The 23,612-nt window shown below is 51.6% G+C and overlaps 1 protein-coding gene across 1 annotated transcript; it reads left to right on the top strand.

Annotated features, from left to right (window-relative positions):
- Nucleotides 1-1,823: 1,823 nt before the first annotated feature.
- Nucleotides 1,824-16,958, top strand: LOC140389049 (hepatic and glial cell adhesion molecule-like). The gene is made up of 3 exons (XM_072473209.1): nucleotides 1,824-2,154; nucleotides 2,873-3,145; nucleotides 16,855-16,958. The coding sequence occupies exons 1-3, from the start codon at nucleotides 2,028-2,030 to the stop codon at nucleotides 16,956-16,958; spliced, it is 504 nt and encodes a 167-aa protein (XP_072329310.1). The 5' UTR covers nucleotides 1,824-2,027.
- Nucleotides 16,959-23,612: the final 6,654 nt, after the last annotated feature.

Here is a 23,612-nt window from a genome sequence, read left to right on the forward strand (position 1 = left end):
CGGGGGGGCCCCCACGGTGGCCTGGCCCGCGATCGGGGCCCACCGATCCGCGGGTGGGCCTGTGCCGTGGGGGCACTCTTTCCCTTCCACCTCCGCCACGGTCTCCACCATGGCGGAGGTGGAAGAGACCCCCTCCACTGCGCATGCGTGGGAAACTGTCAGCGGCCGCTGACGCTCCCGCACATGCGCCGCCCGGAGATGTCATTTCCGCGCCAGCTGGCGGGGCAACAAAGGCCGTTTCCGCCAGCTGGCGGGGCAGAAATTACTCCGCCGTCGGCCTAGCCCTCAATGTTGTGGCTCGGCCCCCAAAGATGCGGAGCATTCCGCAACTTTGGGGCGGCGCGATGCCCGTCTGATTGGCGCCGTTTTGGGCGCCAGTCGGCAGACATCGCGCCGTTTCCGGAGAATGTCGCCCCCGGTCCTGGGCACTATAGTGTCTGTTCCTGGTGGCGACGGGTTTGCAATCCGGTGTGACGTTCGCAAACAGGGAAGGCGGGCCGACCTTCAGGATCGCAAGGCCGCAGACAGTAAGGGAGGGTATAGGGCCGCCGAATTGGAAGGTCAGACTTTGAAGGTTACACTGGAAGTCTAAACCCAGGACTGTAGCCGCGCAGAGGTGGGGAAAGACGTAGAGACGGAAATTTTTGAACTCCCTTCCCTGGACTGTGAGGTTTGCTACACAAAACCCCTTTATCTCTACTGAGTGTGAATCGGAAGCCAGGGAGATTTTTTGATTAATAGGGTAGATGAAGAGAGAACAGCGCCTTCCCGTGTCAGGGTGTATGAAGCTCTCCGTGCTCCCAGAGACGATTAGGCAGGGCGTCTCGTGCCTGTTGATGAATACGGTCGTCGTAGCAGTTGAGAGTGTTCGAGGCCGAGACTGATCCAGAGTCACTGAGGCTAGTCGCAGCAGTTGAGACTTCTCTTTGGGCAGTGCATGGTCAGCCAAGCTGGGGTCCTTGGGGTTCATCCAAGATGGCGTCTCCTATTGGTCGCACATGGCTGGGGGTGGAGAAAATGGCGGCGTTCATCCCTCGAACGTGGCGTCCGCAGAACAAGATGGCGGCGCCCGCTTCATGCCCTGGGATATGAAGATGGCGGCGACCGCTGGCCGCACAGGGCCCGTGGAGAAGTTAGTGGTTGCGGTACGCATTCACCACCGGAGACCGCAGCAACCGCCCGGGTCTGGCATACCCCCACGAAATGGCCCTTTTTGCCGAATCCCTTGCAGGTGGATGCGCGGGCCGGGCAGCGCTGGCGGGGGTGCTTTGCCGGCCCGCAAAAGTAGCAGCAGGGCCCCTCGGGGTTGCCAGGCCGCCTTGCAGCGCAGGCCTGTGGGGAAATGGGGGCAGTCTCGGGGTCGGCCGCGGAGGGGTTACACACTGCCCAGGGGGCTACCGCACGGTTGGGAATGTAGGCGCGGGCGTTCCTGGAGGCTATTGCTGAGCCCCAGTACACCTCAATGCTTTGAAGTAAAACCGTCACCAGAATCAGACACAGAAATTTGCCAGATTTTCAACAAGTTTACTTACCTTAAACTAGAATGGAAGGTGACTGAGAAATTCATGAATGGTCTGTTTGCAGAGCAAGAGAGATAGGGGTGACAAGAACTAGAGAGACGAAGAATATGATGTGACCCGAGTGCAACATGGCCAAGTGCAGCACCAGATCCAGACACTCAGCAACCATGGTAAACATCACAAGTTTTACTCCAGGTAAAAATATTATATCCTAATAGAATAATTATACATAGATTATGCCCACCAGATACTTAATCACTTGTCTTTTCCCTAGTATTCCATCTATTTACTGTTTGTGGAGCAGTGACACTGGCCTCACACAATACAACCACTGAAGTGACTGCGGGAGAACAAGTCCTATTCCATGTCAATACCCAAGGTGAAGCTTCGTATGACGTGACATTTTTCTCCAAAGGCCCAAATACTATCCTTGCAGTGTGGACGATCAACAATAATGTGTCATCAGTGAACCTGCACTCACTGTATGAAGGTAGACTTCAATGGAACATGGATGGTTCTGTGGTGTTACGTAACATTCAGATCAATGACAGTGGAATATATGAAATAGAAATCAACTACTACGGCCAAGAACTGAAAAACAGTGATAAAGTGGGTTTTGAACTGCTCGTGTTTGGTAAGTACACATGTGCGCTCGTCCATTGAGTGCTCAATTAGCATTCCTGCACCAACGTCAAATCACCTCAGAGTCTGAAGTTTTAACCAAGCCATGAAATACACTGGAGTCCGTTTAAGTCAATTAGTGAACTAATACAATTTACCTCCTTAAGCTAATGCTCTTCTTTCTGTTTGTGTTTGCACTATTTGCTTTTTGTAGTATATTTTGCAAAGTATTTTTGTCAAAGGTGGACTTATTCTGTATGTTGAAGCAAAGCGAACGTTAACATTGGTATTAAAGGTAAAGTCGCCATAGTCTCAGATGACCACAGGCTGCTTTCCCTTTGAGGGGGGAGAGCTGACTGGTGGTGATTTAGCCTGAGGATCATCACACCACAGGTGAGGCGCAAGGTTGAGAAGGCGGGGCCTTCATAAATAACCTCAGCCGGTACAGGAATTAAACCCGCGCTGCTGACCTCGATCTGCATCATGCAGATATCTAGCCAAATGAGCTAAACCAGCACCAAAATTGGTATAAGGGAACATCGTTCAGGTCAATAAGAAGCAATCATCACCCAGCTGCAGTTTCTGTAATAGTTTTATTTTTTGTAATTTTAATTTACTTTAAGTAGTCCATTCAATTCATTTATAAATTAAAAGACAAAAAAACTGCAGCTTGTGGCAATTTAAAACATTATTTTTTGCATAAAATAGATTTCATGTCCATTCTATTTCAGAACCAGTGTCCCAGCCTGATGTTAAAATCTTTGGTGACTGTACCACTCCAAATATCACTCTGAGCTGCTCGGTCTCTAATGGAACAAATGTCACATTTCATTGGAGAAAGGAATCTTTATCCAGAACCACTGATGATGCATTCAATGGGACACAACTGGTGATAAACCATGGTAATGAAGAGGAACAACATGTATACTGGTGCATAGCAGAGAACCCTGTCAGTGATGCAAAGAGTGATCCAGTGAGGCTCGAGCTGTGTAATGGGAATAATGGTGAGAAATTTGAAAACAAAATGCTACAACAGTTATTAGCAATATTTCTATGTTTTGTCCCATTCGTTTTCACACAGATGTCTTGCTGTGTTTCCTTATCCGTTGCTATATGTCAGCTGTGGCTAAGCGCTCTCGCCTGAATCAGAAGTTGGGATTTGTACTCCTACTACAGAGGCTTCAACATTAAACCTTTTAAAAAAAGTAAATTTAGAGTACCCAATTCATTTTGTTTTCCAATTCAGGGGCAATTTAGCGTGGCCAATCCACCTACCCGGCACATCTTTTGGGTTGTGGGGTGAGACCCACGCAAACACGGGGAGAATGTGCAAACTCCACATGAACAGTGACCCAGAGCCGGGATCGAACCTGGTCCTCGGTGACGTGAGGCAGCAGTGCTAACCACTGCGTCATCGTGCTTCAGGATAAAATCTGAGCTGTCACTCCAGTGCAAGACTGAGGGAGGGCTGCATTGTCAGAGGTGCAGTCCTTCAGATGAAGCATTAAATAAGCCTATCATCGCAGGTGCAGTGCAGGCAAAAGATCTCATAGCACTCTCCAAAGGGGAGCATGAAAATCCATGCCTATATGTTCGAAAGTCACAAAAGGCCCTATATAGATGAAAGTGTATCTTTTTAATAGGTGGCTCAGAGCAGACTGCTTTTCTTCAGACAGGACAACAGGTCATTGTGGTCTAGGTTTTTGCTGTCAGTGGCATACCACCAATAACAGATAATGTAATGCAATCCACAAGGGTGGAACTGGTGGAGCCAGCTCTTTTTACACATGATTGAAAGCGGTCTACCGAACAAATGACTTGGAAATCTCCTCCAATGATGGGACACAATTTAAAATACCAAAGTTGTGATCCATGGGCCTCAATTTTGTCAGGGTGATTGGGGGCTCACCCATGGGTCAGAGAACTGGTGGACAATTCTCATCAGTACTGTGGGGGAGACTTGGACGGAATCAAGTGCCCCTCAGACACTCACGTAGCTGCTATTAGACCCTCCCCACAATTGAAGTCCCCAGCGATGTAAGTCCCCTCGGTCAAGAGCTGCCATCTAGTCAGAGGTCAGCATCTCATCATTGCACCAATGCTAATGGACACAATGGTTTTTTGGCAGCACTGCACCCACCCAAAACTCAAGATTGCAGGTAGACCGCAGGCTACAGGCGAATGAAGGCAGGGTGGGAGTTGCAGAGTTGGGTCACAGGAGAGGCATGGGCACAGGGGTGGCTTTCAGCGGCCCCACCTGTGCCCACTGCTGGGTCTTCCAATTGGGCATAGAATGCCTGGACTAGCTGTAGAGGGTGCCATCTCTGCTACTCCACTACTGGGCCGATATCTGGGGTTTGAGTATCTGTGTGTGTCTCTCTCCAGCTGGCACTGAAACTTCAGAGGCCAGGGGATGCCGCACTGGGACACCTCCACGGAAGAGAGCACTGAATCAAGCCTGCCGTTTATCCCTAACCGGAAGCCTGAGGCTTATGTCACACAGATATGCAGACCCCCACCAATGCCCAGGTGATTCTCTCTCTTGCCGGTGGTGCAACACCCACCCGGTTCCTACTTCGCTGGAGTAGCTTTCCCAAGAGAGAGAATAGGACACTGCTGTTTATTACCTAACCAGCAGCCTGTCCTGAGTGAATCGTTCAAGATGACCCTAGATTCTCGAACCCGGAATTAAGGTGAGGAATATCTTAACAATGACTTGGTCAGAGATCGCTGGTGAGAGATTGAAGAATTTAAACGACTCCAATTATCAGCAAATCAAGGTTTATTGCAAAACCCAGGTCAAAATCATCAAACAGAAGAAATTATAATAAAATCTTAAACTCTAACACAAACTAAGTCTATTCAGAAAGTACTATAACGGACACAACGTAAAATCTTATTGTTACACAGTTTTAGCAATGACACAGAACACAAATCAAGTCCCCTTCCCCAAAGCCTCAACCACTATCAAGGTCAAGGGAGTTTTGCAAGCTGCTGCAGGGTACTTACAGTCACAGGCTGCAGGAGGTCAAGTCAAAGGTGGAGAGGTCAAGCCAAGAGACCCTCAATCGAAACACAGCCCCTTTTATATCCGTTTTACCTGGCCTTTTCCTGTGTTCGGCCAGCCCCCTTTTGCATTGAATTGGTAAGGTTTAAAGTTCCCGCTGGTCCCGCCCCCTTTGAGCCGGTCAGAGCTGTCGACTTCCGGGTTTTCCTCCCCCTTTGCGTTGTATCGGTCCAAGTTTAAAGTTCCCGCTGGTCCCGCCCCCTTTGAGCCGGTCAGAGCTGTTCGCTTCCGGGTTCTCCTCGCAGGTCCGCTCCTTCCAGCCAGGCAGACCTGCCGCGATTTGAATTTGGCGCCGACTCCGCCCCCTCCACCCAGTGAGTTCCTGCCGGTGGCTTCTGTCAGGATTGAAGTACCTCCCCCAGGTCTGCCTCCAACTTGGTTTTTTTCTACCGTTTATCTTCAAGGGGCTTTTCCAGCGCAATATACTGAGCCCAGACAGTCTGCTTTTTGTGATAACAAGGTTAAGCTCTCTTGTGAAGATTTTCAAAGTCTTCCAGCTGCTCCGGAGATGGCTGCTATTCTCACCTTGCTATGTTGATGGGGTGTTAATTGGATTCTGCTCTGGTGGAGGCCAAGTCATTTACATCTGCATGGGGCTATGACCATCCCATTGTCCTGCTTGCAGGCAGGCCCCTTACAGCATTACCATGCCCCTTTGTCTGTGTTTTAATCTCATCTAGTTGTCTGGCTCCTTCTTCCTTGTAGCTCCTGGGGGGGTTTGTAAATACCTATGCCCCTACTCAGCTCAGCGGACCAAGCCTGCTGGGAAATTTGGTTACGTTCCCTTGGCTGAAAAGTGTCCAGTTTACAGTCTCTGGGTTTTATCCTTGGGCAGTCCAAAAAGGCCGAATTGCCCGAAAACCTTACAGATGCCCCTTCGATACGTCCCTACCTGCTTGGACCATATCGACACAGGTGAAGGGCAATCATTTCCTTTTGTGTGGACCGTAGGCCCCCCCTCAACAACATGCAAAACTACAAGTCCCAAGACAGTTCCCTTAATCTAGGCTACCCCTGATTTCATTGAAAGGGAAAGACAAGACCATACTTAATTCAAACACACAGTAACATACACACATTTTACCGGAACCCCAAACGTAAGGGTCCCTGTACATATATCACAATCAAGTAACTGAAACCCGCGAATCCATACAACTATTTACATGTGACTCTATTTATTTCACTAAGGATCCTCTTTTCTGGGCTGCACTTCGCTTCTTCCCGTTGAAGGCTCTTCATTTTTCCTCCGTCGTCGATACCTGCAGCTGAGAGGTTCAGTACAACTGAGGCGACAGCATAATGTACCCCCTGGTACAACATTTTCTTTGTGGGGACAAACACTAAACCATTCTCAGGCCCCCCTGGTGGTGATCGGACAGTTGTGAGGGTCGATTGGTTGGGCTGTGGGCAGGGGTTGCTTTACCTGAACCAGCAGTTCGGTAGCTTTTACAGTCATCCCTTCCCTGGGCGTTACACATCCCTCCCCACTGCGGTCAATTCATCCCGTTCCCTGGGTTCTGCCACCGCCTAACAAAAGTGATCGATGCCCCTTGTGGACATGCCTTGGTAGACCCCCATAAACACAAATAAATGCCCTGGTCAGAAGCCCACCACTTATCCCAGCAAACGGTGATCCTACCCGGTGACCCCGTGATGGTCCGGTAGGTGTTGTTGTCCAGGCGTTCCCAGTCCGAGGACCGATCCCTCATGTCCAGGCTCAGCTTCCTGAGCCACCACCATCTCCCCAAAGGAACGTCCCCCTTACAGGTTAACCACACCCGCCTGCCCTCAGTCACCCTAACCCGGTCAGTCGCCACCTGTATCTCCTCGCAGAGTACAGAGGCCTCTCCATAGGTGAAGCTCTGGTGGCTGGAGTACCTGGTCGAGTTCGACCCCAGCCACCCAGGCCACCTCCCCAGGTGTGAGTAGCGGGTCTGCTCTGTGGCCACCTGGTCTTCCTGTCCGGTAGTGACAAGAGGGGCTCTGCCGCCAGAGCACCCATAGACAAAGGACTCTTCTGTCTCGCCTCTGCGTAGTTCTCCCGGTCCCACCATCGCCAAGATCAGCAAACTCCACATCGTCAGGTGCCCCATCTGTAAAAGAGACAAAACACATCCTTGCCTCTACAGAACTACCTACCTTAAAGTGCATGGCTTCTATCCAGCGGCAGCAGCAGCTTCCGCTTTGAAGTTGTGAAATCAACATGAAATTGCCGCAGCCTGTCTGTGGTTCTGTGTCCACAGCCCGGCTCCACCAGGGTCCTAGTGCCTGCTGCTCAATCATTATACCACTGCACTATGCGCTTCTGTGATCCCACGATCCTAAATAACCCACACACCACTACACACTAATTAGAACTAGCAGGGGGGAAATGATATATACAATGCCACCCGTCTCCGGGTGGCCAAATTAAAACTGGGCCCCGCTATACTGGGGCAGTTCACCTGTTTGGACCAACGGCTCGGGCCAGACCGTCCCCTCCCGGGGGTTCGGGCTGCCCCTTGCCTCTCCTTCCCCAACAGGGTTCGGGGATCCCTCAGCGCTCCCTTCTACTCGGGCCCCCTTACTGCGGGACCGGGTTCTAGGGAGGTGTGATGGGGACCATCTTACCGGGGGCTTGGAGACCCGATTGCTCCTTCGTCCCCTGAATGGTTCCCAAGCCCAAGGTGATACCTCCACTTCCTCCGCCTCCTTAGCCTCTATACTAAGGCAGGCCACCTGACCCACAGGTAAGGGCTTGGGAATCGTTACTGTCCCTGGGCTGGGTGCTTGCAGCACTGTCGGTTTCTTTGGGACTGCCCCTTCGGGACAGCACCTTGTCACCGGTTGTGTGACCGTGGAGTCAGGGACCTCCCCCACCGTCGTTAATTCTACGGGGGGTTTCTCCACTACCACCCCCAGTCTTCCCCCCACCTTGCTCTTTCTTGCCCTTATGGGGTGGAACAATTTAAATTGACTGATGTGGCGTTCGCATGGGTCCCACCTTAAGGGATTTAAACTGCAAATAGCCGCTGAGGCAGCCTCCAGAATGGGACCCTGCACCTGGACCGGACCAGGGTCTGGGGCTAGAACTACCCCTGCGCTCCCTTTTTCCTGAGGCTGCTCCCTGGGTAGTCATACGGGTTCTTGTGGTGTGGGTGCGGGCAGGTCCTGGCCCGTTGCCATTGCCACCTGTCCCGACCCAGCTGCTAGGCTCTGCAAAAAGGCTAAAAGTTTTTTTAATTCGATGGTTTCCGGGGCAGCTGCTCCTGCCGCCGGGGTCTGACTCTTTACTGCGGGAGCCCTCTCCTCCTTGCTAGGGTTCTCACACTCCCTCTTGAAATGCCCGGCCTTACCACACCCGTAGCATACCGGTCTCTTGTCGGAGGTCCGGGTGCCCTCATGCTTCCACTCTCTCTTAGGGGGTGCTGGCGCGATTTCATGCACCTTACCCTTAAGGGGCTTTTCCTCACTCCTTTCCCCATTGCGATATGCAAGGGTGAGTTTTCTAAGGACCTCTGCCTCATTAAGGTCCGGACTCTGCGGGTCGAACCAGTGTTCGGCCTTTGCCCTAACGTGAGGGAGACAGTTAGCTACGAGGGTCTTCAGCCAGTGGGCTGTTCTCTCATCTAAATTCTGCCTATCCGCGGGAACCCCGCATGCCTCCATATAGACAATCCACAGCCTGTCTGCGAACATGGTGGGAGATTCCCCTGGTTGCTGCTTGGTTTCCCCCACCCTCATGAAGGGGCTCCCCAGATTCAAGCCCATCGCCTCCAGAACAGCAGTCTGTGCTGCCGCCCATGTGTCGGGTCTTCCCCCATTCCCAGAGGTCACTGCCCTGCATAGCGGTGCATCTAGGGTCATCAGAAGCATCCTTACTTGCTCCCCCTCGTCGCAGTCATTAATGCTGGCTGCCTGCTCCACCTCCATAAAATGAAGCGACGGATCCCCTTTTGGAGTTAGCCTGGGAACGTGGGCCACCATCCCCCTGAGCGCGGATGCCCCATGAGGAATGATAATGTCGCCCTCAACCGGTCCCCTATTCGCCAGCCCCGCCGGGGGACCATACCTTCTCTGTCTGACAGGGCACATCTGCCCTACCTGGGGATCCCTCTCTGCTCCCCCTTGGGCCCGTCCCTTCCTGGACTCCCCGTTCCCCGCCTGCCGACCCGGGCACGATCCCGGTGCCTCAGGAGGCGGTCTATTCCCCTTGGCCTTTGGGGAATCATCCGCTGCGAGGAACACCTTGCCCCTAGGGAACCCCCCCTGGACCTACCAGGTGTACCTGTCCCCTGACCTTGGACAAGGTCTCCTCCAACTCCGTTATTCGTGCCTGGCACGGCCCATGAGCACAGTCCCCTACTTCCTCGCGAGCCACTCGGTACGCTGCCTGGATGTCCCGGAACTTCCCCTCCAGCTTCCTACACTGCTCTGTACTCCGAGCATAGAGTTCCTGGAGCCTCCGTTCCTTTTCTTTACCCTCCACTATCTGGCAGTGGAGATAGTCCTTCTCGCACCGGTTAGACTCGCTTTCCTGTAGGCTGCCCTGTTTAATTTCTGCCAATTCCTCCCGCAGTCGTTCCGCTGCGCTAGCGCTGTCCCCTGCGCTGGCCCTCACTTCTCCCAACTCCTGCTCTAATTCTTCGACCCTTCGCTCTGTTTTGACTACCTGCTGGGACAGGCAGACCAGCCAAACTGCCTTCTCCAAGTGCCTTTTGTGCGCCTTACTTTCTGTCCATGCAGCCGCTGCCATTACAGGTCGCTCCGCATTGATTAGTTCTGAGACCCAAGGTTTGGTGAGGTTGACCTTTTGCCACATATACGAGGAGATTCTCTCCTCCATTTTACTTCGTTCCCTCACCCCCTCTGCCAAGTCACATACTCCAAACCACCGGGGTCCCTTCGTGGTCGCCATTGTAGAGGGTGCCATCTCTGCTACTCCACTACTGGGCCGATATCTGGGGTTTGAGTATCTGTGTGTGTCTCTCTCCAGCTGGCACTGAAACTTCAGAGGCCAGGGGATGCCGCACTGGGACACCTCCACGGAAGAGAGCACTGAATCAAGCCTGCCGTTTATCCCTAACCGGAAGCCTGAGGCTTATGTCACACAGATATGCAGACCCCCACCAATGCCCAGGTGATTCTCTCTCTTGCCGGTGGTGCAACACCCACCCGGTTCCTACTTCGCTGGAGTAGCTTTCCCAAGAGAGAGAATAGGACACTGCTGTTTATTACCTAACCAGCAGCCTGTCCTGAGTGAATCGTTCAAGATGACCCTAGATTCTCGAACCCGGAATTAAGGTGAGGAATATCTTAACAACGACTTGGTCAGAGATCGCTGGTGAGAGATTGAAGAATTTAAACGACTCCAATTATCAGCAAATCAAGGTTTATTGCAAAACCCAGGTCAAAATCATCAAACAGAAGAAATTATAATAAAATCTTAAACTCTAACACAAACTAAGTCTATTCAGAAAGTACTATAACGGACACAACGTAAAATCTTATTGTTACACAGTTTTAGCAATGACACAGAACACAAATCAAGTCCCCTTCCCCAAAGCCTCAACCACTATCAAGGTCAAGGGAGTTTTGCAAGCTGCTGCAGGGTACTTACAGTCACAGGCTGCAGGAGGTCAAGTCAAAGGTGGAGAGGTCAAGCCAAGAGACCCTCAATCGAAACACAGCCCCTTTTATATCCGTTTTACCTGGCCTTTTCCTGTGTTCGGCCAGCCCCTTTTGCATTGAATTGGTAAGGTTTAAAGTTCCCGCTGGTCCCGCCCCCTTTGAGCCGGTCAGAGCTGTCGACTTCCGGGTTTTCCTCCCCCTTTGCGTTGTATCGGTCCAAGTTTAAAGTTCCCGCTGGTCCCGCCCCCTTTGAGCCGGTCAGAGCTGTTCGCTTCCGGGTTCTCCTCGCAGGTCCGCTCCTTCCAGCCAGGCAGACCTGCCGCGATTTGAATTTGGCGCCGACTCCGCCCCCTCCACCCAGTGAGTTCCTGCCGGTGGCTTCTGTCAGGATTGGAGTACCTCCCCCAGGTCCGCCTCCAACTTGGTTTTTTTCTACCGTTTATCTTCAAGGGGCTTTTCCAGCGCAATATACTGAGCCCAGACAGTCTGCTTTTTGTGATAACAAGGTTAAGCTCTCTTGTGAAGATTTTCAAAGTCTTCCAGCTGCTCCGGAGATGGCTGCTATTCTCACCTTGCTATGTTGATGGGGTGTTAATTGGATTCTGCTCTGGTGGAGGCCAAGTCATTTACATCTGCATGGGGCTATGACCATCCCATTGTCCTGCTTGCAGGCAGGCCCCTTACAGCATTACCATGCCCCTTTGTCTGTGTTTTAATCTCATCTAGTTGTCTGGCTCCTTCTTCCTTGTAGCTCCTGGGGGGGTTTGTAAATACCTATGCCCCTACTCAGCTCAGCGGACCAAGCCTGCTGGGAAATTTGGTTACGTTCCCTTGGCTGAAAAGTGTCCAGTTTACAGTCTCTGGGTTTTATCCTTGGGCAGTCCAAAAAGGCCGAATTGCCCGAAAACCTTACATAGCTGATGGGAAGGGCTCAACTCAGACAGCCCCAGGATGGACACCCTCCGACCTTCCTCCACCCCCCGGGAGGCCCTGACAAACCTGACAAGTTTTATTGGGCTGCTTTTTGAGGTGATGGGAGACCCATGTGGCCCCTGAACCACCATTAAATTGTGGTGGGCTCAGGAATAAAAAGTGTGACTTGATTCATCAATGTGTCTCATTGACACTCCGCCAATTGAGAATCCTGCATCAGTCCCATCTCACCTCTGACTTAATCGGAAAAGGTTTGCCGACTGCTGAGAGACTGATGCAGTCCTCTCCCATGATTACGTGGGCCCAGACGCCATGGTTCCTGATGCGACTTCAGAGTAAAATCCAGCACAGTTATAGATGCACCTATAAAATGTGAATTTACTATTTTCTTTTTGTACCTTCATTATGCTGTAACCTGTCCAGCGGTCTAAAACGGTTACAAAACAATGCTTTTCTATTTATGCAGGAAAGTAAAAGATTCCAATTTACCTTTATCTTAGGTGATTTGTACTGGACAATTTTATTCAGTCTTCTGATACCAGTGTCGCTTTGTGTCTGCAATGCAATCATTTCCACAAAAGCAGGTAATATCATGATGAAAAACTGATTCTAGTATCTATTCATTCAAATTATGTTTCTAACTCATTTTTTAGGCAGAGTTTTCCTTGTCCAAATTGTGTTGAGGAGATAGGATGCAATGTGGGGAGCTCCAACAGTGTGGATTCTCATTTCCCAGGGGGCGTGAACGCAAGCATTTCGTTCATACTCAATATAGCTTCCCACTGGGAAGGGACATGTGACAATTAGGGAAGTCATCAAGAAGCATTTCAGGAATATTCTCAAGGCTGCTACAATATAACTGAGGAATTTATTGAACTGATAGTATTGACACCTTTAGGGCAAGATGAAGATATTTGCAAAGTAATCAGTTCGTGGACACATTCATTCACAAATAGCTATTCGCATCGGGCTAAACAGATGATCCTTTGTGATATGACAATTTATGAATTGAGATGTTGGGAGATACAGAATGGGTCAAAGGTCCTCTTCCTTTGTTGGTATGACAATTAAAACAAACTCAGAACATAATCATGTCCATTGTTTAGCTCAGCTTTAGGAATAGACCAAAACAAAACCCTTTGAGGACAAGTAGCTTGCATTAAAAGTGTAGAGATAATGGGCGGGATTCTCCGACCCCCCCACCGGGTCAGAGAATCGCCAGGGGGCAGTGTGAAATCTCCGGCTCCGGGGTTTTGGCGGGGGCGGGAATCACGCCACGCCGGTCGGCGGCCGCTCGCAGCAGCCCCCCCCCCCCCCCCGGCGATTCTCCAGCCCACGATGGGCCGAAGGGCCACCCGCTTTCGGCCAGTCCCACCGGCGTATGTTACACCAGGTATTTGCCGGCAGGACCTGCGCGGGCAGCCTCCGGGGTCCTCGGGGGGGGGGCGCGGGGGGATCTGGCCCCGCGGGCGGGCCTGTGCCGTGGGGGCACTCTATTCCTCCGCACCGGCGGCTGTAGTGGTCCGCCATGGCCAGTGCGGAGACGAACCCCTCTGCACATGTGCTGGAATGACGCCAGCACACGCGCCAGCCGGCGAAGGTCCTTCGGCGCCGGTTGGCGTGGCGCCAAGCCCCTTCTGCACCTTCGGGGCGGCCGACACTGGAGTGGTTTATGCCACTCCTCGGCGCTGGGACCCCCTGCCCCGCCGGGTAGGGGAGAATCCCACACAATCAATTTTATGTATGACGTAATGGACACATATTTAGTAATTCATTTGAAGCTAGTTTAAGAATATCCATGTAAGCAAGTCCCCAAAATATGTGATAAAAACAGAACATACTGGATAAAGTCAGCAGGTCTGGCAGCATCTGTGGAGAGAGAAACACAGTTAGGGTCATATGGACTCGAAATGTTAACCCTGTTCCTTAAATATATCAGGAATGATAAGTATTAATTACAAGACGTGATGAGAGAAACTTGCATTGACATTAGAACAAAGATGGTTATCGAGGAAATCTATTAAAGATCACAAAGAGGTTTCCCCAGAAATGGGCAAACGTGTATTATTTAAATTAAGCAATGCTGATTTCTCATTTTGGCGGACATTCTTAAAAGAATCGCACTCCCAAAACCACAAAGCCACATAATTGTCACCACTGATACTTGCAGATTGCAAAACATACCAATCTGCAACCTGGAATATTGGCTGTACCATCTTTTTGTACTCTGAGTTTTAAAAACCAGGAAGCTATCAAATGGATGATATTGTTGAATGAGCCATTAATAGCAATCAAGACCATTGATTTACAGCTTCACTGCAAATCATACACATAACCATAGAGCCATGCCCAGAAATATCACTCACACTCTACAATGGTTTGTCGTAAAAAAAAAAACAACTTGACTTATTCAATCACTTTAAGTCCATGGCCCTCATGTTATGTCACAAAACGTGAAACAGTGAATACTCCGTTCTTGCGAGTCATATTTGCTGCATCCTAAAGCCTCTGGCTAACACACTTGTTCCATCGCACCGTATAGCTTGCTTATCTGTAACATTTCTATATCACAGTAAAACTTCCTGGGCTGGATTCTTTGATTTTGCGGCTAAGTGCCGACACCGGCGTGGGGACTGTGGTGTTTTCCGATGCCAAAATCGGTGCCGAACGCTCACCGATCCTGGCACCGGTGAGGGGCTAGCAGCCGCACCGGGTAAAACTCCCGGCTCCCACGGAAAAAACAGCCAGAGAATGGCCGGGTCCGAGGTCTCACAGGCGCACAGCGACTACCTGCAGCAATCGCGTCATACAACATGGCGCCGGCCGTGGGAGGACCCGACCTGCCAAATACTGGCCACCTCTTGGTCACCCCTTGACCAGCTCCTACTAGTCCCCCCAGCCCTCGCGGAAGCCCCTTCCCGGCCAGAAGCAGGGCTCCCAGCTGACTGTGGCGGTGCTGGACTCAGTCCCCGACCACCATGCCGGGTTCCCGCCCACTGAGACTACACATCAACCGCGTGGTCGGGAACTCGGCCCATCGGGGGCAGGGCATCGGGGGAGGGCCTTCCGATGGCGCTCCAACGCTGTTCCAACGGCATGCGGTGCGTGATGTGATGACGCCATTTCGGATGGGACAGAGAATGGAAAATCAGTGTCAAACCGGCATGCCCTCGATTTGGGCATCGGAAGGGATTCTCCACCCGATCATCGATTACGATATTGGCATCGGGCAACGGAAAATTCCGCCCCCCGTGTTTGCTCCTATGTATTTATTGCCTTCAACTGCATGTGTACTGATCGCCAGGTTAGTTCTCCAAGCAACAAGTCCCAGTATTCATTTATTTCCCTGTCACCAAAACCCTTACCTCCTCTTTACAAGTTTCTATTTCCTAATAGTACCCGATACTTTTCAAATAAAAATATGGCCACATGGTCTACATCTTCTGCTTAAACTCATCTGCTTGAAGAACAATAGTACATCCTGCCCACTTACTAAGAATTAAATACATAACTTCAGAAAGTACTGGAAAAACTCATTGGGTCTGTCAGCATCTGTGGAGAGAGAAACACGTTTTGAATCCAATATGACTCTCCTTCAAACTGCAGAACAGTTGGAAAGAGGAGTCATATTAGTCTTGAAACCTTAACTCTGTTTCTCTCTCCACCGATGCTGGCAGACCTGCTGAGTTTTTCCAGCATTTTCTGGGGGGTTTTCATATCTCCAGCATGTGCAGAATTTTGCTTTTATTTAAATAAATAACCTGTTCTGTATTCAGCATAAGTTAATAAAATTAATTCAGTTGCTTTCCTCCAAATGAGTCATGTGTCTAGAAAATGAGATCATGGCACTGGGGAAATGCGAAGTGGGCAGTACGGTAGCACAGCAGTTAGCACTGTTGCTTCACAGCCTCAGGGTCCCAGGTTCGATTCCTGGCTTGAGTCATTGGCTGTGTGGAGTCTGCACGTTCTCCCCGTGTCTGCGTGGGTTTCCTCCGGGTGCTCCGCTTTCCTCCCACAGTCCAAAGATGTGCAGGTTAGGTGGATTGACTATGTTAAATTGCCCTTAGTGTCCAAACAAAAAAGGTTAGGTGGGGTTACAGGGATAGTGTGGAGGTGTGGGCTTAAGTAGGGTGCTCTTTCCAAGGGCCGGTGCAAATTCAATGGCCGAATGACCTCCTTCTGCACTGTAAATTCTACGATTTTATGAACTTAACAGTTAAGCCCTGACTTTAACCTAACTCACAGACAGGACATAAAATCAGAAGGAGTGTAAATCAGGAATCCAACCTGAGTCCCATTCTCTTCTCACCGAACTAGGTCCAAATGGGGGCAAAATATTGGGTAATTACTTCTGTGAAACCTTGGGGTATGTAGAAATTAGTGATGACTCACAGCAGTGGCATAGTGGTATTGTCACTGGACAGTAATCCAGAGACCCAGGGTAATGCTCTGGGGACCCAGATTCGAATCCCACCAGGGCAGATGCTGAACTTTGAATTCAATAAAAAATCTGGACTTAAGAGTCTAATGATGGACATAAAACCACTGTCGGTTGTTTCTTTTTTAAAAAAAAACATCCGGTTCGCGAATGTCTTTCAGGGAAGGAAATCTCTCATGGCCTACATGTGACTCCTGATCCATAGCAATGTGGTTAACTCTTAAATGCGGTTAGTTTGAGGGCAATTGGGGATGGACAATAAATGCTGGCCCAAGGGCAGCACGGTGGCGCAGTGGTAGCACTGCAGTCTCACAGCGCCGAGGTCCCAGGTTCGATCCCGGCTCTGGGTCACTGTCCGTGTGGAGTTTGCACATTCTCCCCGCGTTTGCTTGGGTTTCGCCCCCACAACCCAAAGATGTGCCAGGTAGGTGGATTGAACATGCTAAATTGCCCCTTAATTGGAAAAAAAGAATTGGGTACTCTAAATTTATATTAAAAAACCAAAAAAAATAAATGCTGGCCCAGTCAGCGACGGCCACATCCCGTGAATGAATTTGTTAAAAACCCATGCATTTCCTCTGCCTGCCACTCTACACCCACCACCCCCCCTCTCCCCACAGTTCCTGTCTTCATCAGAATAAATTATGTTTGTTTTGCTTTTGCAGGTAGAGCAATACAGGAACATAGTGAACAACCAATTGCCTTGCCAAATGGATTTATTGAACCCACATACACCACCACTCTACTAATTCCAAGAGGAACAGTTTAATCACCCATCAGAAAAGGCAGCATCCAATGTACTTTGAAAATAAATGAGAGCTGTCTTTAAATATTTTGTCATCCCGGTTCCACATTGTACAGCCTGCACTATGTTGTCTTACAAGGAACAACTGCTACTTGTACAAATTCTCAGGGGCAGCAGTACAAGCATTTTGAAGTACGACCCACATATCTTCGAAATGATTAATTTTCATTCATTGACGTCATTACCACAGTCTTACTATTTAAACCGGCTTCGTCTATAGGAAACCTTGGCTAGCTTATTTGGATAAGGTAAACTTCTGTATTGAATCTTGCATTTGAATTTTCTAATATTCTGATTGAATGTTTTTGAATTTGAAAAGTGGTTAAGTCAACATGCTAAGTTGTAACATGTAAATAATAAGATCCCGCGCAGCCATTAAATTCTAATTTTCATTAAGTTCAGTATTAAGTTTGGGACTCAATTGTGCAAGTCTTTTACAATTTTAAGTTCATCAAAATCGGGAGGAAAAATAAATGAGAGCATGCACTCGATGGAAAGATACTGAAGGGTGTGGAGACCTCGATGCTCAAATATATATAATTCCCACAAGATGCAAGTGCTGGAAGATAAAGCTATGAAAAGCCAATAGTATTTTTAGACAGTGACAGAGAGCACAAAATTATAGTAGTAATGATAGATTTGTACAGAATATTAGTTAGGATATAATTAGAATGCTGAGTGTAGGTTAGGGCCCACAATTTTAAAATAGATATCAAAGCCACAGAGAATTGTCAATATAGCTTCACGAAGATGATGTCAGAAATGGGAACCTATAGTTTGGGATACTGGGGGCAATTTTCACCCATGTTTCCGCATCAGAGAGAGTAGCAACATGGGCGGAAAATCCAGAGAGAATCTGGAAACACGATTCTCTCTGGAGAGATTGCCTTTCCCGATTTTCCACGCCGCTCACTGGCGATGTCATGAGGTTCACGCCTAAAGAGGGCGAGAATCTAATTTAAATGGAATTAAATGAATTTGAATATGGTTACCCCACCCCCATCCCAGTCACATGACCTCCCCTCACTGAATATTCAAACCTCGCTGAAGTGACATCACCGGTTTACAGCAGCATTTTAAACACGAGATTCAGTCGGGGGCGCAAAGATAAATATATACCCACCCCCCCCCACCCCCCGGGGGAAGAGGGACATGCCTGGGCATTGTACTGGCACTGCTCCCTGCCAGTGCCCCTAGCAAAAGTTGGCACTGCCAGGTTTGGGAACCACATTGGGTGGTTGGGGGGGGGGGGGGGGGGAGAAGAGTAATTCCTGTTGAGTGTAGCGCGGGTGACAGAGCGCATCAAAGAAATTGGGGGGGGGACTTGCAAGCATGGGGGTGGTGCGTGAAGTTAGGGGGGAAATGTCGGCGATGCATCCGCAGTGGGTGAGGGGAGGGGGTGAGCCGGATGGTGTTGGGAGTGGGGAAGGAGAGCAATCCAAATGATTGGGGAGGTGGGCAAGAGAAAGTCCTATGATTGTAGTGGAGGGGGGAATGATCCTGATAATTGTAGGAGGGAGCGAGATCCCAGTGATTGTTCGGGGGGGGGGGGGGGGGGAGTGTGGGAGTGAGATCCCAATGATTGTTGGGGGCGGGGGGTGGGAGTGAGATCCTGGTGATTGTTGTGGGGGGTGGGAGTGAGATCCCGATGATTGTTGTGGTGGGTGCGAATGAGATCCCAATGATTATTGGGGGGGGGGGGGGGATGTGGGAGTGAGATCCCGATGATTTTTGTGGGGGGTGGGAGTGAGATCCTGATGATTGTTGTGGGGAGTGGGAGTGAGATCCCTATGATTGTTGTGGTGGGTGCGAGTGAGATCCTGATGATTATTGGGGGGGGGGCGGGGGGGATGTAGGAGTGAGATCCCGATGATTTTTGAGGGGCGGTGGGAGTGAGATCCCGATGATTGCAGGAGGGGGGGATGTCGGAGAGAGATCCTGATAATTGTTGGGGGGGTGTGGGAGTGAGATCCCGATGATTGTTGGGGTGGGGGGGATGTGGGAGTGAGACCCCGATGATTGTTGGGGGGGGGGTGGGAGTGTGACCCCGATGATTGTTGGGGGGGGGGTGGGAGTGAGATCCTGGTGATTGTTGTGGGGGGTGGGAGTGAGATCCCGATGATTGTTGTGGTGGGTGCGAATGAGATCCCAATGATTATTGGGGGAGGGGGGATGTGGGAGTGATATCCCGATGATTTTTGAGGGGGGGTGGGAGTAAGATCCCGATGATTGCTGGGGGGGATGTGGGAGAGAGATCCTGATGATTGTTGGGGGTGGGGTGATGTGGGAGTGAGATCCCGATTGTTGGGTGGGGATGTGGGAGTGAGATCCCGATGGTTTTGAGGGGGGGTGGGAGTGAGATCCCGATGATTGCTGGGGGGAATGTGGGAGAGAGATCCTGATAATTGTTGGGGGTGTGTGGGAGTGAGACCCCGATGATTGTTGGGGGGGATGTGGGAGTGAGATCCCGATGCTTGTTGGGGGGTGGTGTGGGAGTGAGATCCTGATGATTGTTGGGATGGGGGATGTGGGAGTAAGACCCCGATGATTGTTGGGGGGGGGGGATGTGGGAGTGAGATCCCGATGATTGTTGGGGGAGGGGATGTGGGAGTGAGAACCTGATGATTGTTGTGGGGGGTGGGAGTGAGATCCCGATGATTGTTGTGATGGGTGCGAGTGAGATCCCGATGATTATTGGGGGGGGGGGGGGGAGGATGTGGGAGTGAGATCCCGATGATTTTTGAGGGGGGGTGAGAGTGAGATCCCGATGATTGCTGGGCGGGATGTGGGCGAGAGATGCTGATAATTGTTGGGGGTGTGTGGGAGTGAGATCCCGATGATTGTTGGGGGGGGGATGTGGGAGTGAGATCCCGATGATTGTTGGGGGGGGGGGGGTGGGAGTGTGACCCCGATGATTGTTGGGGGGGGTGGGAGTGAGATCCTGGTGATTGTTGTGGGGGGTGGGAGTGAGATCCCGATGATTGTTGTGATGGGTGCGAATGAGATCCCGATGATTATTGGGGGAGGGGGGATGTGGGAGTGATATCCCGATGATTTTTGAGGGGGGGTGGGAGTAAGATCCCGATGATTGCTGGGGGGGATGTGGGAGAGAGATCCTGATGATTGTTGGGGGTGGGGTAATGTGGGAGTGAGATCCCGATTGTTGGGTGGGGATGTGGGAGTGAGATCCCGATGGTTTTGAGGGGGGGTGGGAGTGAGATCCCGATGATTGCTGGGGGGAATGTGGGAGAGAGATCCTGATAATTGTTGGGGGTGTGTGGGAGTGAGACCCCGATGATTGTTGGGGGGGAAGTGGGAGTGAGATCCCGATGCTTGTTGGGGGGTGGTGTGGGAGTGAGATCCTGATGATTGTTGGGATGGGGGATGTGGGAGTAAGACCCCGATGATTGTTGGGGGGTGGGATGTGGGAGTGAGATCCCGATGATTGTTGGGGGAGGGGATGTGGGAGTGAGAACCTGATGATTGTTGTGGGGGGTGGGAGTGAGATCCCGATGATTGTTGTGATGGGTGCGAGTGAGATCCCGATGATTATTGGGGGGGGGGGGGAGGATGTGGGAGTGAGATCCCGATGATTTTTGAGGGGGGGTGAGAGTGAGATCCCGATGATTGCTGGGCGGGATGTGGGCGAGAGATGCTGATAATTGTTGGGGGTGTGTGGGAGTGAGATCCCGATGATTGTTGGGGGGGGGATGTGGGAGTGAGATCCCGATGATTGTTGGGGGGGGGATGTGGGAGTGAGATCCTGATGATTGTTGGGGGGAGGGGGGGGATGTGGGAGTGAGACCCCGATGATTATTGGGGGAGATGTGGGAGTGAGATCCCGATGATTGTTGGGGGGGATGTGGGAGTGAGATCCTGATGATTGTTGGGGGGGAGGGGGGGGATGTGGGAGTGAGACCCCGATGATTATTGGGGGAGATGTGGGAGTGAGATCCCGATGATTGTTGGGGGGGATGTGGGAGTGAGATCCCAATGATTGTTGGGGGGGGGGTGGTGTGGGAGTGAGACCCCGATGATTGTTGGGGGGGGTGGGAGTGAGATCCTGATGATTGTTGTGGGGGGTGGGAGTGAGATCCCCATGATTGTTGTGGTGGGTGCGAGTGAGATCCCGATGATTATTGGGGGGGGGGGGGAGGATGTGGGAGTGAGATCCCGATGATTTTTGAGGGGGGTGAGAGTGAGATCCCGATGATTGCTGGGCGGGATGTGGGCGAGAGATGCTGATAATTGTTGGGGGTGTGTGGGAGTGAGATCCCGATGATTGTTGGGGGGGGGGATGTGGTAGTGAGATCCCGATGATTGTTGGGGGGGGGGTGGGAGTGTGACCCCGATGATTGTTGGGGGGGGGGGGTGGGAGTGAGATCCTGGTGATTGTTGTGGGGGGTGGGAGTGAGATCCCGATGATTGTTGTGATGGGTGCGAATGAGATCCCGATGATTATTGGGGGAGGGGGGATGTGGGAGTGATATCCCGATGATTTTTGAGGGGGGGTGGGAGTAAGATCCCGATGATTGCTGGGGGGGATGTGGGAGAGAGATCCTGATGATTGTTGGGGGTGGGGTGATGTGGGAGTGAGATCCCGATTGTTGGGTGGGGATGTGGGAGTGAGATCCCGATGGTTTTGAGGGGGGGTGGGAGTGAGATCCCGATGATTGCTGGGGGGAATGTGGGAGAGAGATCCTGATAATTGTTGGGGGTGTGTGGGAGTGAGACCCCGATGATTGTTGGGGGGGATGTGGGAGTGAGATCCCGATGCTTGTTGGGGGGTGGTGTGGGAGTGAGATCCTGATGATTGTTGGGATGGGGGATGTGGGAGTAAGACCCCGATGATTGTTGGGGGGGGGCATGTGGGAGTGAGATCCCGATGATTGTTGGGGGAGGGGATGTGGGAGTGAGAACCTGATGATTGTTGTGGGGGGGGGGTGGGAGTGAGATCCCGATGATTGTTGTGATGGGTGCGAGTGAGATCCTGATGATTATTGGGGGGGGGGGGAGGATGTGGGAGTGAGATCCCGATGATTTTTGAGGGGGGGTGAGAGTGAGATCCCGATGATTGCTGGGCGGGATGTGGGCGAGAGATGCTGATAATTGTTGGGGGTGTGTGGGAGTGAGATCCCGATGATTGTTGGGGGGGGGGGATGTGGGAGTGAGATCCCGATGATTGTTGGGGGGAGGGGGGGGGGATGTGGGAGTGAGACCCCGATGATTATTGGGGGAGATGTGGGAGTGAGATCCCGATGATTGTTGGGGGGGATGTGGGAGTAAGATCCTGATGATTGTTGGGGGGGAGGGGGGGGATGTGGGAATGAGACCCCGATGATTATTGGGGGAGATGTGGGAGTGAGATCCCGATGATTGTTGGGGGGGATGTGGGAGTGAGATCCCAATGATTGTTGGGGGGGGTGGTGTAGGAGTGAGACCCCGATGATTGTTGGGGGGGGTGGGAGTGAGATCCTGATGATTGTTGTGGGGGGTGGGAGTGAGATCCCCATGATTGTTGTGGTGGGTGCGAGTGAGATCCTGATGATTATTGGGGGGGGGGGGATGTAGGAGTGAGATCCCGATGATTTTTGAGGGGCGGTGGGAGTGAGATCCCGATGATTGCAGGGGGGGGGGATGTCGGAGAGAGATCCTGATAATTGTTGGGGGGGTGTGGGAGTGAGATCCCGATGATTGTTGGGGTGGGGGGGATGTGGGAGTGAGACCCCGATGATTGTTGGGGGGGGGGGTGGGAGTGTGACCCCGATGATTGTTGGGGGGGGGGGGTGGGAGTGAGATCCTGGTGATTGTTGTGGGGGCTGGGAGTGAGATCCCGATGATTGTTGTGGTGGGTGCGAATGAGATCCCGATGATTATTGGGGGAGGGGGGATGTGGGAGTGATATCCCGATGATTTTTGAGGGGGGTGGGAGTAAGATCCCGATGATTGCTGGGGGGGATGTGGGAGAGAGATCCTGATGATTGTTGGGGGTGGGGTGATGTGGGAGTGAGATCCCGATTGTTGGGTGGGGATGTGGGAGTGAGATCCCGATGGTTTTGAGGGGGGGTGGGAGTGAGATCCCGATGATTGCTGGGGGGAATGTGGGAGAGAGATCCTGATAATTGTTGGGGGTGTGTGGGAGTGAGACCCCGATGATTGTTGGGGGGGATGTGGGAGTGAGATCCCGATGCTTGTTGGGGGGTGGTGTGGGAGTGAGATCCTGATGATTGTTGGGATGGGGGATGTGGGAGTAAGACCCCGATGATTGTTGGGGGGGGGGGCATGTGGGAGTGAGATCCCGATGATTGTTGGGGGAGGGGATGTGGGAGTGAGAACCTGATGATTGTTGTGGGGGTGGGAGTGAGATCCCGATGATTGTTGTGATGGGTGCGAGTGAGATCCCGATGATTATTGGGGGGGGGGGAGGATGTGGGAGTGAGATCCCGATTGTTGGGTGGGGATGTGGGAGTGAGATCCCGATGGTTTTGAGGGGGGGTGGGAGTGAGATCCCGATGATTGCTGGGGGGAATGTGGGAGAGAGATCCTGATAATTGTTGGGGGTGTGTGGGAGTGAGACCCCGATGATTGTTGGGGGGGATGTGGGAGTGAGATCCCGAT

This window comes from Scyliorhinus torazame, chromosome 14 (assembly GCF_047496885.1).
Source record: "Scyliorhinus torazame isolate Kashiwa2021f chromosome 14, sScyTor2.1, whole genome shotgun sequence".
Classification (NCBI taxonomy): Eukaryota; Metazoa; Chordata; class Chondrichthyes; order Carcharhiniformes; family Scyliorhinidae; genus Scyliorhinus; species Scyliorhinus torazame.

What these genes read in the sequence shown, in the direction of transcription:
- LOC140389049 (XM_072473209.1), top strand. Translation starts at nt 2,028, where the DNA reads ATGGATGGTTCTGTGGTGTTACGTAACATTCAGATCAATGACAGTGGA. An exon ending in TTTTGAACTGCTCGTGTTTG is followed by an intron (nt 2,155 to 2,872) that starts GTAAGTACACAT and finishes ATTCTATTTCAG; the next exon opens with AACCAGTGTCCCAGCCTGAT. An exon ending in GCTGTGTAATGGGAATAATG is followed by an intron (nt 3,146 to 16,854) that starts GTGAGAAATTTG and finishes TTGCTTTTGCAG; the next exon opens with GTAGAGCAATACAGGAACAT.